Raw genomic sequence first — 15662 nt, 5'->3', positions numbered from 1 at the left:
TACATTAATTGGTCCCCACAAAGATAGGACTACCTGTATTTTTGTGACCTTGTGGGGACATTTTGAGGTCAACAAAAAGGTCATGAAACAAGCTTATAAATCAAACAGAATGATGTTTATTGAAAATTTAAGGTACAAGAAAGTTTTCTGTGATGATTGGAGTTTGGGTTAGAAGAAGGGAATAGAATATACAAAACACGTGTTAAGGGTGGTCTATATGAGCTAAAATTAGGGGTGTAACGATTCATCGTGCAAATGCGCGTTTTCTCAATGAAAGAATTTGAATGAATTACGGTGAAATCTTGGCACATCCGAACGCCAGGGGGCGCTCCCGTGCAGAAACTCCCTTTGTGCCACACAAGAAGTAGCATTACAAACGCTATTCCAGGAAATGTCTACACATGAATATTTATACGCTGTTCTTCAAATTATTTCAGGTATTTTCATGATAATAAGGAATATTATGAATGATTTTGTTTAACAAGTGCTTTTTTAAATGCACGTTATAAACGACTCCGCCTCATAATGATTTTAGATTGATAAGGACTTCCTACCGACCAAATGCCGTAATACAGGCACAAGCTGTGCATAAAACAAAGAATCGCAGCCTTGCGATTGAGAATCGATTTCAGACAGGCATTTTTAATGAGGACCGCGATTGAATCGTGATTGAATCGTTACATCCCTAGCTAAAATACATATCAAGGTATTTTCTACAGTCTCAGTCTCCACTCTCCAGTTGGTAAATCGGTATTACAGTATATTGCCATATGAGAAAAAACATTGTGGAATCTAGGCATGGGCCGGTTTCAAGGTATACCGAGGTTTTAAACAGTTAAGGTTTCAAAACCACTAAAATGTTCTTTGATACCGTCTCCAAGTTATGAGCTGTGTTTTTACAAAATTCCTTAAATCATTAAGTCATGTGATTGATTTGATGTTTACATTTAATATACATTAGGAAAATATTTGAAAGCATATTATAATTTAAAGGCTTTATTTTTATTTGACATTTGAAAATAACACATTTTAGTGTTGTGATGGCAACACCACAATTCTGTAAAACCGTGGTATTTTTGCTAAACGTTATCATACCGCCAGAATCTTATACTGGCCCATGCCTAGTGGAATCACATTGTAGTAAAACATTTCTGGCAAAACATGTATTTTTAATCTTATATAGACATAGACAGATTTTTTTTTTTTTGCCACTGTGTGGATGGGCGAACTCATCTTGTTATGAATATTATGCATATTGTTACTGTCAGATTTAAAGAGCTCCTATTTAATTGCTACAGTTGAAAAACTGTAAACACACATACCGTTTTCCACATACCGTACATTTTTGTAGCTCCTTTCCTCAAACACTCTGATTTTGTACAAAACTCATTGATTTAAAAAGCTCTGTGTCCCTGATTGGCCAGCTAATCTGTATGTTGTGATTGGTCTGAATACCTCTGATGTCAGCCAGAAATGTGACGCTCCTTACCATGTTTGAAAGATTCAGTTGCTAACAGGAGTTAACTTACAGGCTGTGAGTCCAAACGGGAGAAATTATGATAATGTTGATCTTGTCTACATCGCCAATTACAGGAAGTAAACTGATGCCTACAATCTGTGTGTTTGTTGTAGTCCAAGAAAAGAACGTTGAAGACGATAACTTGCATCATTGTTTACTTTGGGATTTGTAACTTTTGCGTATCGTTAACATGTACTAATACACACTTAAAGGCGGAGTCCACGATGTTTGAAAAACGCTTTGGAAAAGGAGACGGGCCGACTACCAAAACACACTTATATAACCGACATCCTTGCCGGGTTGCGTATGTTTGGGGCGGGTCTATCAACAGAAGGTCCAGATTCTATTGGGGTAGGGGCGTGTTTGTTTAGGTGATTTCAAATATCAACATTGGCTTTCAAACATCGTGGACTCCGCCTGTAAGCTCGGGATACACTGCACGATTATTGGCTGTCCCAAACGAAAGATTGCCATCGTGAAACTATCGTCGCGATTTCTGTGATCGTGGCTCTCCATCGGTGATCCTATGTCGTACAGTGAGAGGGGTTCAAAGACGGCCGTTTTCCCGGTCTTGCGTCCAAAGCCTACGATAGTTTTCTGGCAGTGTCAGAAATTCGGCATGATCACCGCACAGTCTGTTTGCTGCTACGACCTGTGCGCCGGTATTTGTTTACCACGTGCGCATGCTGGTGACGTTGCGCAACGTGTGACGCAACTCGCTTCCGTGTCATCATCGTACAGTCTACATGCCTCTCGTATCTGAGTTTAAATGATACATGTCGCACAGTGTGATAAGGTAATGATCTTATAAGAGGACAAAAATCGTGCAGTGTATTCCGGGCTTAACACACCAAAGGAAATATAAAATAGCAATCAGATAATTGGTGCTCTTTAAAGGGGTCATAGCGTGAAAATCTGTCTTTTACCATGTTTAAGTGCTATAATTGGGTCCCCAGTGCTTCTATCAACCTAGAAAATGTTAAAAAGATCAACCCAGTTTACCCTATGTTTGGTAAACTAGAAGAATTGACAGCACAATCGAGTTTCAATTGCAACAAACCACTATCATTGTGATCAGTGTTTGCATTTCATCAGCTCATTTGCATTTTAAAGGACACATTTTTGCTCAGGCCTACAAAATATGAATTTTAACATGTTATAATAAATGATCTGTGGGGTATTTTGAGATAAAACTTCACATAAGCACTCTAGGGACACCAAAGACTTATTTTACATCTTAAAAAATTCTCATAATATGACCCCTGTCGTTAAAATCGCTTCTTTTTCATGAAATGGAAAAACAGTGTTTTTGTTTTCATTCTACAACACATAAACACAAATACAGAATATAAGTGATGCTTTTACAAAGATGCCTTTGAATTTATTTTGACAACAGCTTTAAGCACACTGAACATCATGCTTCTGGATTTTCCCTTTAGTTCAGTTTAACATCATATTCACATTCTGGGAAATTACTCAAAAGATACACACATTTCCAATCATATTAGTTATTTTCTACCATGGGCAGCTGCTCAGGGTGGCATTTTGCGGGGGTTGGCACAGGGCACCCACGAAAAAGAAACTAAATACAGCCGTGACCGGGTTTTACCTCTCATTTATACGATACATGACTTGTTTCATGTAGACTCAGTTAATCTGTACAGGACTCAGAGCGTGTACTCTCCACACGCTGACATAAGAGATGGATGACAGTAGTTTGTAAATGTATGAACCCTGTTAGTTGCTAAGAGTACCAAATTGAAAAATCAACGGTATTGAAGTAACATAATACCTGGAATCACTTTCTTCCTGGTATATCGCCCACTCCTTGTGTGTGTGTGTGTGCGTGCGTGCGTGCGCGCGTGTGCGTGCGTGTGTGTATTTGTGTACGTGTGTGCGCGTATGTGTGTGTGTGTGTGTGTGTGTGCAAGCACTACTGTAATTTCTGTAACAGGAGTTTTGAATGTAATGACATTATTCAATCTTGTGGTTTGTCTCTCTCTTCACATTCTTGTATTGATTTATTTGTCTTCAATGCTTTTCAATAGCAGAAATATTTATTTTTACAGATGATGAATGTTTGTGCATTGTTTGACAAATATATTTGTGTTGTGCCCTGTGGGGGAATTACATGAACAGCTTTGGCCTGTATGTGTAGTTGTAGATGAGTGTGAAATTAGTGGTTGCCCTGGCAACAGACAACTGAGTTTAAACTGGTTAAGCAGCCTGTGTGTGTTTGTGTGTTGTGTGTGTGATTCTGATGTCCTTGCAGCGGTTCTCTATTTGCCCTCTTCTGAAAGCGTCTGTGTGATTTAACAGGCAGTGATTTCTCCAGCACTAATGCACTTTACCTCCTGTCTGTATGCTCTTATATGATTAAAACATAAAAAATGTCAAACATCGCATCAGACCCGTCGGCTCAGCCTCCCTTACATAAACGTGTCTGCAGTTTTTCCCCGTCATTTCAAGGACAAAATTATGCAATAGGTATCTGACCCACGTGTAAATTGAAATAACCCTGGTGAAGTTTGAAGTGTCCCTGTACTTTCCTCCTGCATCTGTTGCTATGGAAACACTTCTGAGAGTTACTCTGGCATCACTGTGTGATTGTGTTGAAGTCCACCGGTGAATGCATCAGATAAACTCAATCACAATACTGGATGACTTTCTGCTCAGATTATTTTCCATATTCTGTCCTGTTTGTGTCAGTTCATAATGAAGTTCATCAGTCCTGGATGCTGATTGTACAATGCAGCACTCCACACATACTGATATAATTGTTGTAAGATTTATAGTCACAGTAATGAATAACAAGCATGCTAGTACATTTGGTTTATGTCATCTTATTTTTCATTACATCATCAATCTCATTTGTCATCCAGCTCTCTTGATATTAACCTTTAAAGGTGCCATAGAATGTAAAACTGTATTTATGTAGGCATAGATGAATAATAAGAGTTGTCTAAATGGTAATGACATATCATGAACCTCAAACACGGTTGTTTCCTCCTTCTTATGTAAACCTCGTGCATGTAAAAGACCGCTGAAAACAGACCAATCACAACATAACACCACAACATTACAACATAACTGTGATGTGACAGTCGATATATATACACACCCCAACATTAAATTAACTACAATGTTGTTACAATGCTAAAAACAAAGTTCTGACTGGCAAGTTAGTGTTATATGCTAGTTAATGCTATATGCTGGTTAATGGTAGGGCTGGGCAAAAAAATATTTTTTTTTCAATTCATCTTTTTTACGTGGTCGATTAAAAATCGATTCTCAAAGGCCACGAATAAATTTTTTTTACGAAATAACCTGATGCTGTTTGATCAAGGATTGCGACTGTTTTGACTTTTTACAGCATACATTTTTCATCTTGCATCAAAATTGTATTGTATTTAACATCTATGTATGCATTTGAAAATTAGAGATGGGTTCTGTTTTAATGTACCCAAGTGTACCTAAAATAAAAAAGTGTAATATACAGGTTGGTGGCTCTTAATTTCTTTTTATTAATTACCCACTTGTAAACTTATGTTCACTGTTTTTTTTAATAATTAAAGTATTTGTATTAAATCTATATTAATTGAATTGAATCGAGAATCGAGTATAAAAATCGGTCCGAGAATCGGAACCAAACAGAGAATTGAAATTGAATCAATAGCTTATGAATCGAAATCAAATCGAACATCTGAATCGATACCCAGCCCTAGTTAATGTTATATGCTAGTAAATGGTATATAAGCTGAAGTTCTACTATTGACGTTACAGTTACGTTTTGCAGGTCCATACTGCAGAAAACACAAACTTATCACTCAGAAACGTCTTTTAACAATCTCCAAACAATTAATTATTCCTCAAAATCTGACTCAAACAGACTCAAACATAAGATCTGTTTACACACACACAGAGCTACTGAAGGAGAAACAGCCAATCAGAGCAGAGCTCCACATTATTATTCATGACCCTTTCAAATAAGATAATAATAGACCATTTCATTCTAGGGTTGTAAATGGACGTGTAAAACTGACTCTGGATCAGTTTTGCACTTAATAAAGCCACAAACCGTCTGTTTCGATATCAAAGAACAATTTAACAGATTATTACAATGCATTCTTTGGCACCTTAATAAACCCACTGCTAGTCATATACGAACAGCACTAGATTTTTTTAAAGCAATGTCCACATGATTCTAGCTGTTATATTGTGATCAGGACTGCGTCTCTGGACCGAACTGGATATAGGTCAGATATTCACGCATGAATCAGCATGAGCCTATTTATCCGCGTCCCTCAGAAAAGACCCGTAAGCTAAAGGAAATGAAAACAGCAGCCTGTGATGGCCAGAGTGCTTTTATATCTCTTTATTGTTGTGAAGACTCATTCTGTGAGTTTGTGACTGAAAGGACGATGCATCACGTTTCATTCTCAGCACCCCATCTCAAGATTAAAGCATGTCAGTGTTGATTAGTGACCCAGTAACACTGAGGACACTGAAGAAAATGGAGCAATGTAGAAATTAATTTCACACGTAACCTCGTTTCATGTCTATTTTCAGCCGGAGAGTGAGGTGTCCACGACAGCAGAAGACTGTTCATCAGAGGTAAGATTCATCTGAAGGGAGTTTATTCTGCTAATACAGATGCAGCTGGCAGTGGTTTTCTGTTTATCAGGCAATGCTATCTGTAAACTCATGTCTGATATCTTACACTGCAAAAAATTACTTATTTAACTTGTATCTTGGCATTTGTGTGTTGGTTTCTGTACAAATATTTAAAAATTATAAAATCATGATGTATTTTATTTATGTGCAGAATAACCTAAGAAAGTAAGTCTAGTTTTTAGAAAAAATATCAAATTTAAGTGAATTTGTGTTTAAAACAAGCAAAGAAATCTGCCAATGGGGTAAGAAAAAAACACAACGAGCAAGAAAATTTTGCTTACCCCATTTGCAGATTTTTGTTTAGCTTGTTTTAAGCACAAATTCACTTAAAGGATTAGTCCATTTTCTTAAAAAAACACAGATAATTTACTCACCACCTTGTCATCCAAAATGTTGATGTCTTTCTTTGTTCAGTCGAGAATAAATTATTATTTTTAAGGAAAACATTCAAAGATTTTTCTTATTTAATGGACTTTAATGGACCCCAACACGTAACAGTTTTAATGCAGTTTAAAATGACAGTTTCAAAGGACTCTAAATGATCTCAAACGAGGCATAAGGGTCCTATCTAGTGAAAGGATTGTCATTTTTGTCAAATATGCACTTTTGAGCCACGGCTTCTCGTCTGTCTCTGGTCCTGTGGAGTGCCAGCGCGACCTCACGTAATTGCGTAATGCCGTGGAAAGGTCACGAGATATGAAAACATTTATAAAACGCAGATTTGCGGACCATTTTAAACAGTAAACTGACACAAAGACATTAATTAGTATCATTCCACATACAAGAACATCGGAACGGTCCTCTTTCAACACACTTGTAAACACTGGGGCATAGTTTCGATACATCATCCGTGACCTCTTGACCTCATGACATATTGCGTGATGTCGCGCTGGCGCATCACAGGACCGGAGATAGACTAGAGGTTGTGGTTTAGAAGGGCATATTTATGCCTCGTTTGTGATCGTTTGGAGTCCTTTGAAACTCAGTTGAAACTGCAATTTTAAACTGCATTAAAACTGTTAAGTGTTGGGGTCCATTAAAGTCCATTACAATGAGAAAAATCCTGGAATGTTTTCCTCAAAAAACATAATTTTTTCTCGACTGAACAAAGAAAGACATCAACATTTTGGATGACATGGTGGTGAGTAAATTATCTGGATTTTTTAAGAAAATCTAGACCTAATTTTCTTGGGTCTTTTTGCTCATCAGCGGAATGCATCTTGATTTGAGAATTTTTGGATATTTGTGCGGAAAGCAAGACAAGAATACTCGGTAAGAAAGTAATTTTTTGCAGTGTAGTCCCTCAAAAATGTTAAATAGTCCCTCACTTTAACATGTAAATATATCCTGCAGGATTGTGTTTGTGTTATGAAGTTTGACTTGTTGTGAACTGACAGGTTAATGGTTTCCTGGAGAGAACAGGAATGACGTCCGTGATGGCGGTACAGTAATCAGTTTTAATGCTTTAGTAATGTCTCTGCATTGCTCTTTCTTCTCACTTACAGCTTCTTCCTGATGGTGACAGCATTTCTTTCGTGCACTAACCTCACAGTTTCTCCTCTTACTCGTGTTTGTGAGGCTCAGCTGATGGAGAATATGCTAATATAAACTAAAGGCCACCGATGTGGTTTTCTGCCATTTTAATCTCACTCACTCCATTCACAGCCTGACATGCGGCTGCTTGGCATTTTGTTTGGGTCTTTTATGTTATATATTGGTGGTGGGGCGGGTGAGTAAAGGCCATATAAACTGCTTATATAAGAGAGATGTTTAGCTGCCTGCCACAGGGAATATAAAACCAGTTTCACAGTGCTGATCAGTAAAATCTCTATATTTAAATACCCTCAAAGCTCTTCACAGCTACTCCAGGTGCTTTGCTTTGAATGCATTTACAAATGTCATATGTGTACATTGAAATAATGAACTACATTCATGTTGCATGCAAATAACTTCTCACCACTACATCATCAATCGGTCACTTTTACGTGTAGAGAGATGTCCCAATTAAACGCCAGCACCAGTTCTGTCAGAATGTGATCTCCTGAATCAGATTTGGTTTAACTGGACCTCCTGTCTTTATATCAGGACGAGGAGTCGCACGTGGAGACTGACCTGCAGAGCGGTGGACCTCATAGTCCGACACAGATCATGCAGGACGAGTTAGCCGCTAAAACCCTGGCCATGGAGGAACTGAGTCGAGAGCTGGAGGAGATCAGGGCTGCGTTTGGAGTTGAAGGAGTACAGCAGGTACCGGAGACTTATGAGTGTTTTAAAAGAACCGAGCTGTGCTACTGTATGAGTCACATATGGGTGATGTTGAGCCCACACACGACCCTGACGTGACCCTGCTGTAATTAAGCTGCAGAGATCCGAATGTCGGTTCTTTTGCCGCACGACTCGACTTGGAATAATAGGTTCCGTCCTTTCTCTTCACGTCGACTCTATTAAACTGCCAAGAAAATCATTTTGCTGTCGTGTAAATCTGCAGGTGAAAATCAGCTACGCCGTGTCACCTGCTGTTAAATGTCAGGTGGTTTTAAAAGTTTAGCACAAGTAAGACTCTCATAAAATGTTCTGCATTGCAGGCGAATGACAGATCTGGTATTCATTTGTGTCCGCAGCTGCAGGACTTTGAGGAGGCGTTGAAGCAGAGAGATGAAATCATCACACAGCTGACTGCTAACCTGCAGCAGGCACGAGCGGAGAAAGAGGAAGTGATGAGAGAGTTTCTGGAACTGACGGAGCAAAGCCAAAAACTTCAGATTCAGTTTCAGCAGGTATCAGACCTGACATGCACATCCATACATAAACAGCTTTATAGTTAGGACTGGAGATGTTTACAGTCTCAGTGTTGATGTCATATTGAACTTGACTAGATTAAACATGAGACTGTGATACAGTAGAGATATATTCTATACATGTACTATAACTCAGTCTATACATGTACTGTAACTCAGCCTATACACATGCTATAACTCGGTCTATGCACGTACTGTAACTTGGTCTATACATGTACTATAACTCAATCTATACATGTACTATAACTCAGTCTTTATATATACTATAACTCATTCTATATATGAAGAGTTTGGTTCCAAAACGCTATAAACGCCATTTTTGAAAAAAATGAGTTACTGCCAAAATCAGTATTATATCAGGTCAGTAGTTACAAGTAAATTCTTAATTTTACGCAAAATCCAATATCCGCCGTGCTATTCTGTCATATTTTCTCCCTTTTTTCCCAAAATGCGATAAACGCCACTCCCCCTTTTTACAGAACGCAATAAATCCTACAGCGCACCATTCACGCTATGTAAACAAACAATGGCGGCGCGTTGAGTACACGGAGTCCTACTTTTCCTTATCTACTTTGTACTTCGTGATCAACAAACAAACAAAACAAAATAATACTTTAATAGCATTGATAAACCTGTGATGGTTTTCTGTAATGGGAAAGAATAATTTCCACGAGAGGCACTCGGGAGACGGCTGCTTGTTCTCCCGACAGCATCAAGCTTCTGTCATGCTAACACATTGACCCCAGAGGATCTTATGAAAAACTTTCCATAATTTTACTCAAAGTCAACGAAAATCGAGCAGGACCAAAACATTTTACAGCTGATCACTGTGAAAAACGTTAAGCGACGACGTCAAGTATAACCTCAGCAATGACAGGGTTCTTAATATGACAAAGTAAGTGTTTTGATTAATGACATTAATGTTTATATTTTTAATTAGTGTGTACAACTAGTCAACTAAATGAATATAACATGACAAAGATGAATGCACATTTATATAGGCTATTGATTCAATAGATTTATAGCATTTTGAATACAAAGTTGTCATGGATTTATTGCATTTTGTGGAAAAAATAATCCGTTTTTATAATAAATCTTTGAAAATCAACTTATGGATTTGAATTTTTTATGTTTTTATAACCTAAAGATGCTATGTGAAAGTTTGTAATAGAAAATAGTTGTTTCATCTTGTCACTTTCTTGGTATAGAAAACACGTTTTTTTACCAAAATTTGTCAAAATGGATTTATTGCGTTTTGGAACCAAACTCTTCATATGTACTATAACTCAGTCTATATATGTACTATAACTCGGTCTATATATGTACTATAACTCGGTCTATATATGTACTATAACTCGGTCTATATATGTACTATAACTCGGTCTATATATGTACTATTACTCGGTCTATATATGTACTATAATTCACTCTATATATGTACTGTACACGCGGTCTATATATGTACTATTACTCAGTCTATATATGTACTATAACTCACGCTATATATGTCCAAAACTCACTCTATATATGTACTTTAACTCACTCTATATATGTACTATAACTCACTCTATATATGTACTATAACTCAGTCTATATATGTACTATAACTCCGTCTATATATGTACTATAACTCAGTCTATATATGTACTATAACTCAGTCTATATTAGGCTTGCCGCGATAGTCGGTGAAATGGTGATAACCGGTGCTTCAGCCTCTCACCGGTTAGATCACTTGCCCACCGCGACACCGTCTTTCACCGTCGTTTTGATATTTTCGTGTAATTTAATCATTTAGTTTCCTTAGAGAGAGCAAACTGAATGTGTCTGGTGCCTGAATTCAGCGGAGCTGAACGCGTGTCACGTCACAGAGCAGCAGGTGTCAGATTTAATTTATTCCTGTCGGAGTTTGCAAGGCGAGCTGACTGACCAGACGAAGGCAGAAGCCGCGTGCTTACTCGTTTTTGTTATAATATACATATATGATGTTTAATATAAGCGAGATCGTTTTGTTGTTGTGTTTATCATCAAGAAAAAGAATAAACCCATCATTCAAGCAGCGCTTTATGGAGAAGTAGCCGGTTGCTCTGCTTGGGACTGGCTGGTTCTTTGAGAATTACTTGCGCACATTGACTCAAGCACTTAAGTAAACCAGCTGTTGCACTCGCATTGCATGCAAATTCATACGCAATTTAACACAGCGTACGCAAGCACTGCATTTAAACAGTTGCGTACTTTAAAAGTGAAAGTAAAATGTGCACGTCTGCATGCGCATTTATAAGCCCCTCCCACACTGTGACACCGGTATCACCGGGTTTGTGACGCGCTGATTAACCGGTGGGAAAATTACGTCACCGCAGCAACCCTAGTCTATATATGTACTATAACTCGGTCTATATATGTACTATAACTCTGTCTATATATGTACTATTACTCGCTCTATATATGTACTATAACTCAGTCTATATATGTACTATAACTCAGTCTATATGCTATAACTCAGTCTATATATGTACTATAACTCAGTCTATATATGTACTATAACTCAGTCTATGCATTAACTACAACTCGGTCTATATATGTACTGTAACTCAGTCTATATATGTACTATAACTCAGTCTATATGCTATAACTCAGTCTATATATGTACTATAACTCAGTCTATATATGTACTACGACTCAGTCTATGCATGTACTATAACTCATAATTGTCTGATTTAAAATTCTGTTTACATTCTTTGTTCAGCTTCAGGCTGGTGAGATTCTGCGAAGCTCCAACATCAGCTCCACTACTGCGGATCTTCTACAAGCCCGTCAGCAGATATCACTGTACCAACAACAGCTGGAGGAGAAGGACACAAAGGTGAAAGGTCACCAAGAGAAGACAGAAGAACACTTGTTATTGATTACACATCTTCAGGAAAGGCTGGCTGAAGCTGAGAGGGTGAGTAGACATTAAAGATATTTCAGAGTTATATAACTGTCATTTTTTTAGATTGTTAAGTAATGCACATGTATGTACAGGAGTAAACCAGAGGGGTGACCTAAAAACTGAGGTCTTGCAGCTGGAGAAGAAGTGAACATTAACTGAAGAAGGGCCCTATAAAATCCGTTTTATTTTTTCCCAAATTCCGTTTTATTTTTTCCCAAATTCCGTTTTCTCCATTTTAATTTTTGCAAATTCCGTTTCATCCGTTTTAATTTTTGGCAATTATATTTTTTACCCTTTACTTTTATTTTAGTCATAAAAAGAGTGTGCCTTTTAATGTTAATGATTTAAATGTAAATGATTTGGGGGAAAAACTGTATAACAGGATTACTTAATGACTATAAAAGATGCATTTACACATGCACATAGACACGCACGCGCACGCTCACACACCACTCAATTCAATGCATTGTTTTTTAGTGTTGTTGCAGGAGGCTACAACAAGGTGTCAACGCAGTGGTGCCTTCAGAAGTGCCTTAAACACATCAATCCAGCGGAACGCGATCCATATTTTATACACAATCCATTGAAATGCATATAACTTTACAAACATACACAGGATAGTGATCTGACTTAGGACAGCATGAGCGCGCAGCTCTTTGCACGTGCGAGCGAAAGAGAGACAGAGAGCGGCACCATGATGCAGATGATTATATTTTAAATGCGAGGGATAGTTAGTTTGCATCAGCTCGCTTGAAATGCATAAAACTGAACAAATACATGAGGATTTGTATTTGCACTTCGGACAGATGCGTGAGCGCGTGCACATGAGAGAGGTACAGTGAGACAGACATGGATGAGAGAGTGCATGTATCTTTGCGCTCACCGTTAACAGAGTGTTGACTAAACTTCCAAAATAACAGTTCTCCTGTCACATAAAAGTCATGTGAGACCTGCTCGGAACTATGTGCTTAGCGTCGAATTTCTTAATTTTTTGGCTGACGAAAGCAGAGTCATGGAGAGCCGCTTCGCCATGGTTTCAGTGTTTTGGAGGGAGTCTGAAATGACGGGAGGGGGCGTGTCGCCCAGATTTACTTCCTCCGGTCTGCATTTCCCCCAGACATACGTTCGTCTCCCACACAAAAACATAATTTTATTCAAAATATGTAAAATTCCGCAAAATTCTGCGTTAATACCAGATTCCGTGTTAATTAGCCAATTCCGCGATTCCGTCCGTGATTCCGTGATCGCGGAAATTATAGGGCCCTACTAAAGCTACATTAACTAAAACTCGTGGTTTGTTTCTCTGTAGGTCCGCACACAAACTGAAGAATCATTTGCTCAGCGTTTAAGAGATAAAGAACTGCTGAATGTTGAACAACAGCGTCTGATCTCAGAGCACCTGCAGACTTTATCTCAAGTCCAAGATCAACTGTTGACTTCCACACAACAACTCGAGGAAGTCAACAAACATTTGGTCGCAAAGAGCCAGGAGCTGGAGAACTGTGAAAGAGAGCTCTCCGTTTCCAGGGAGAAAGAGCGAATGTCATCTGGAGAAATATTACAGCTTATGAAAACTGTAGAGGACCTTCAACAACGCTGCCATCAGGGCAGCCAATCAGAAGGTGAGATCAAGCAGAGAATGGAAGAAGATTGGACACGGCGAATGGATCAGCTACGGGCTGAACTGGATGAAATGTACGGAGAGCAGATTGTTCAAATGAAACAGGAACTTCGGGTTCAACACGCGTCAGATTTGGATCGAATCCAAGAGCGGCATTCAGCGGACACGGAGAAGATATTCCTGCAGCATCATTCAGAGTTGGAGAGGTTCAAAGGTCAGCTGTCTCACAGCACCGGAGACGTAGGCGTTCTAAACACAACGGTCATTGAACTGCAACAGAAGCTGCAGGAATCGCAGGAATTGTGTGATAAGGCGGAGCGGGAACTGAAATGGAGGAGCGCAGAAAATATCGATCTGGTGAACCAAGTCGAGCGTTTACACCAGGAGTTGCAGTCTGCAAGAGTGGAAGTGGAATTAAGATCCAAGAGTCCAGAGAAAATCCAGACAGAAATGCAAATGCTTCGCGACGCAATTACTGACCTGCAGGCGCAGCTGGCCGCTGCACAGAAGGCCACCGGTGACCTTGAGGCCAAGCACGAATCCGAAGTCACCAACTACAAGATCAAACTCGACATGCTGGAGCGGGAAAAAGACGCCGTGCTGGACCGGATGGCAGAATCCCAGGAAGCCGAGCTGGAGCGCTTGAGAACGCAGCTGCTGTTCAGCCACGAGGAGGAGCTCGTGCAACTCCGAAACGACCTGCAGCGAGAAAGCCTCCTCAACGGGGAGAACTTGAGAGACGAGATGGCCGTAAGACACCGCGAGGCAGTGGAACTCTTACGAATGGATTTCGAGGACAAAGCGAGGTCCGTTGAGAACGAGAGGGCGGTTTTAGCTGCAGAGAGAGATGCACTACGTCATGAGGTCATGGCTCTGAAAAACGATCTGAATCAGGCACTTGAGAATCTAAAACAGAAAGACAAAATGAAAGAGGAAAACTGGGAGAAGGAAAGAAAAGACATGGAGTCTGAGAATAAGACATTGAAAGAGACAAACACGGCCATGAGGGACGAACTGACAAACTTAAAAGCAGATCGTGAAATTCTTGAGGAGAAAACTGAACGTCTGTCTTTGGAAAACCAACAAACGCGTGCACTATTGAAAGACCTTCAGGATGAGATAGAAAAGCAGAGGAATACTTTCTCTTTTGCTGAGAAGAACTTTGAGGTGAACTACCAGGAGCTGAAGGACGAGTATACATGCCTGGTGAATACAAAAGTTCAGCTCGAGGAGCGTTTGATCAAACAAATGATGCATTACGAGACCAAACTCCGAGATCTCCACGTGGAGCTTCAGACGGGTACCCTGAGGGACAAAACCGAGGATGAGGAGGTAGATGGGAAAACGCTGGTAGAAAAAGATTCAACTGAGTTGATGGAAAAACTGGAGACGTCTGAGAGAGAGAAGACGATGTTGGCACTAAGACTCTCTGAAACAGTCGCTCAGTTGACGTTGATGGAGGCTGACGTCAAACGTCTTGAAGAGGAGCTGAAGAGAGACAGAGATGAGACTGTTGTGAGACATAAAGAGCGACAGGTTCAGCCTATTGAAGACCGCAGTGTCTCTAGCGGGCTGTGCTCTGTAGAAACTCATCACATGCACATCAGCTCTTTAAGAGAGGAGACGGAGACGCTTAAATCGTCTCTGCCGAGTGCAGAACAAGAGCGCCGTGTCCTGACGCAGGAAAAATCAGCACTTGTTGAGCGACTGGCCTCATATGGGGGGGTGAACAGAGACCCCTCCTCTCATCCAGCGGCTCAACGGAGCGAGGGAGGAGAGAGAGAGAGTACTACAGCAGACTCGCTCTATGTACGCACACACGCAGCGACGCATGAAGACCTGCTCACGGATGGCAAGCGCAGACACCCGCAGCAGGTAAGCAGCGCGCTGTCCTGTGGTTTTTTTAATGAGATGAAACATCGGTGTCTTTCTGTAAAAACTCTTGATGCAACAGTTGGTTATTAGCTGCATTGTACCGCAGTCTTTCTGCAGCTATTTTAGGTGTGCGTGTTTATGATGGGTTGTGAGTTATTGTGAAAGCTGGAGATGTTGTGCAGGTGGGAGGACTTGATGTGCATATAGGGATTATACATGATCGAGTTCAGAGAGAAAGACTGTGTG

General features: G+C 39.7%; 1 protein-coding gene across 9 annotated transcripts in view; it reads left to right on the top strand.

The window, feature by feature from the left end:
- Window positions 1-15662, top strand: part of akap9 (A kinase (PRKA) anchor protein 9) — a 66494-nt gene that overhangs the window by 10389 nt on the left and 40443 nt on the right. For 8 of the 9 annotated variants that reach the window (XM_073858677.1, XM_073858676.1, XM_073858674.1 and 5 more), the window contains exons 3-8: window positions 6089-6133; window positions 7591-7635; window positions 8279-8440; window positions 8815-8970; window positions 11735-11932; window positions 13230-15416. In XM_073858677.1, the coding sequence (XP_073714778.1) occupies window positions 6089-6133; window positions 7591-7635; window positions 8279-8440; window positions 8815-8970; window positions 11735-11932; window positions 13230-15416 (2793 nt within the window). The remainder of the gene's footprint in view (window positions 1-6088; window positions 6134-7590; window positions 7636-8278; window positions 8441-8814; window positions 8971-11734; window positions 11933-13229; window positions 15417-15662) is intronic. The other variant, XM_073858678.1, reaches the window with a different exon arrangement.

Source organism: Misgurnus anguillicaudatus, chromosome 20, assembly GCF_027580225.2.
Source record: "Misgurnus anguillicaudatus chromosome 20, ASM2758022v2, whole genome shotgun sequence".
Taxonomy (NCBI): Eukaryota; Metazoa; Chordata; class Actinopteri; order Cypriniformes; family Cobitidae; genus Misgurnus; species Misgurnus anguillicaudatus.
Note: the sequence above shows the minus strand (reverse complement) of the source record. Positions and strands in the feature narration are given on the sequence as shown.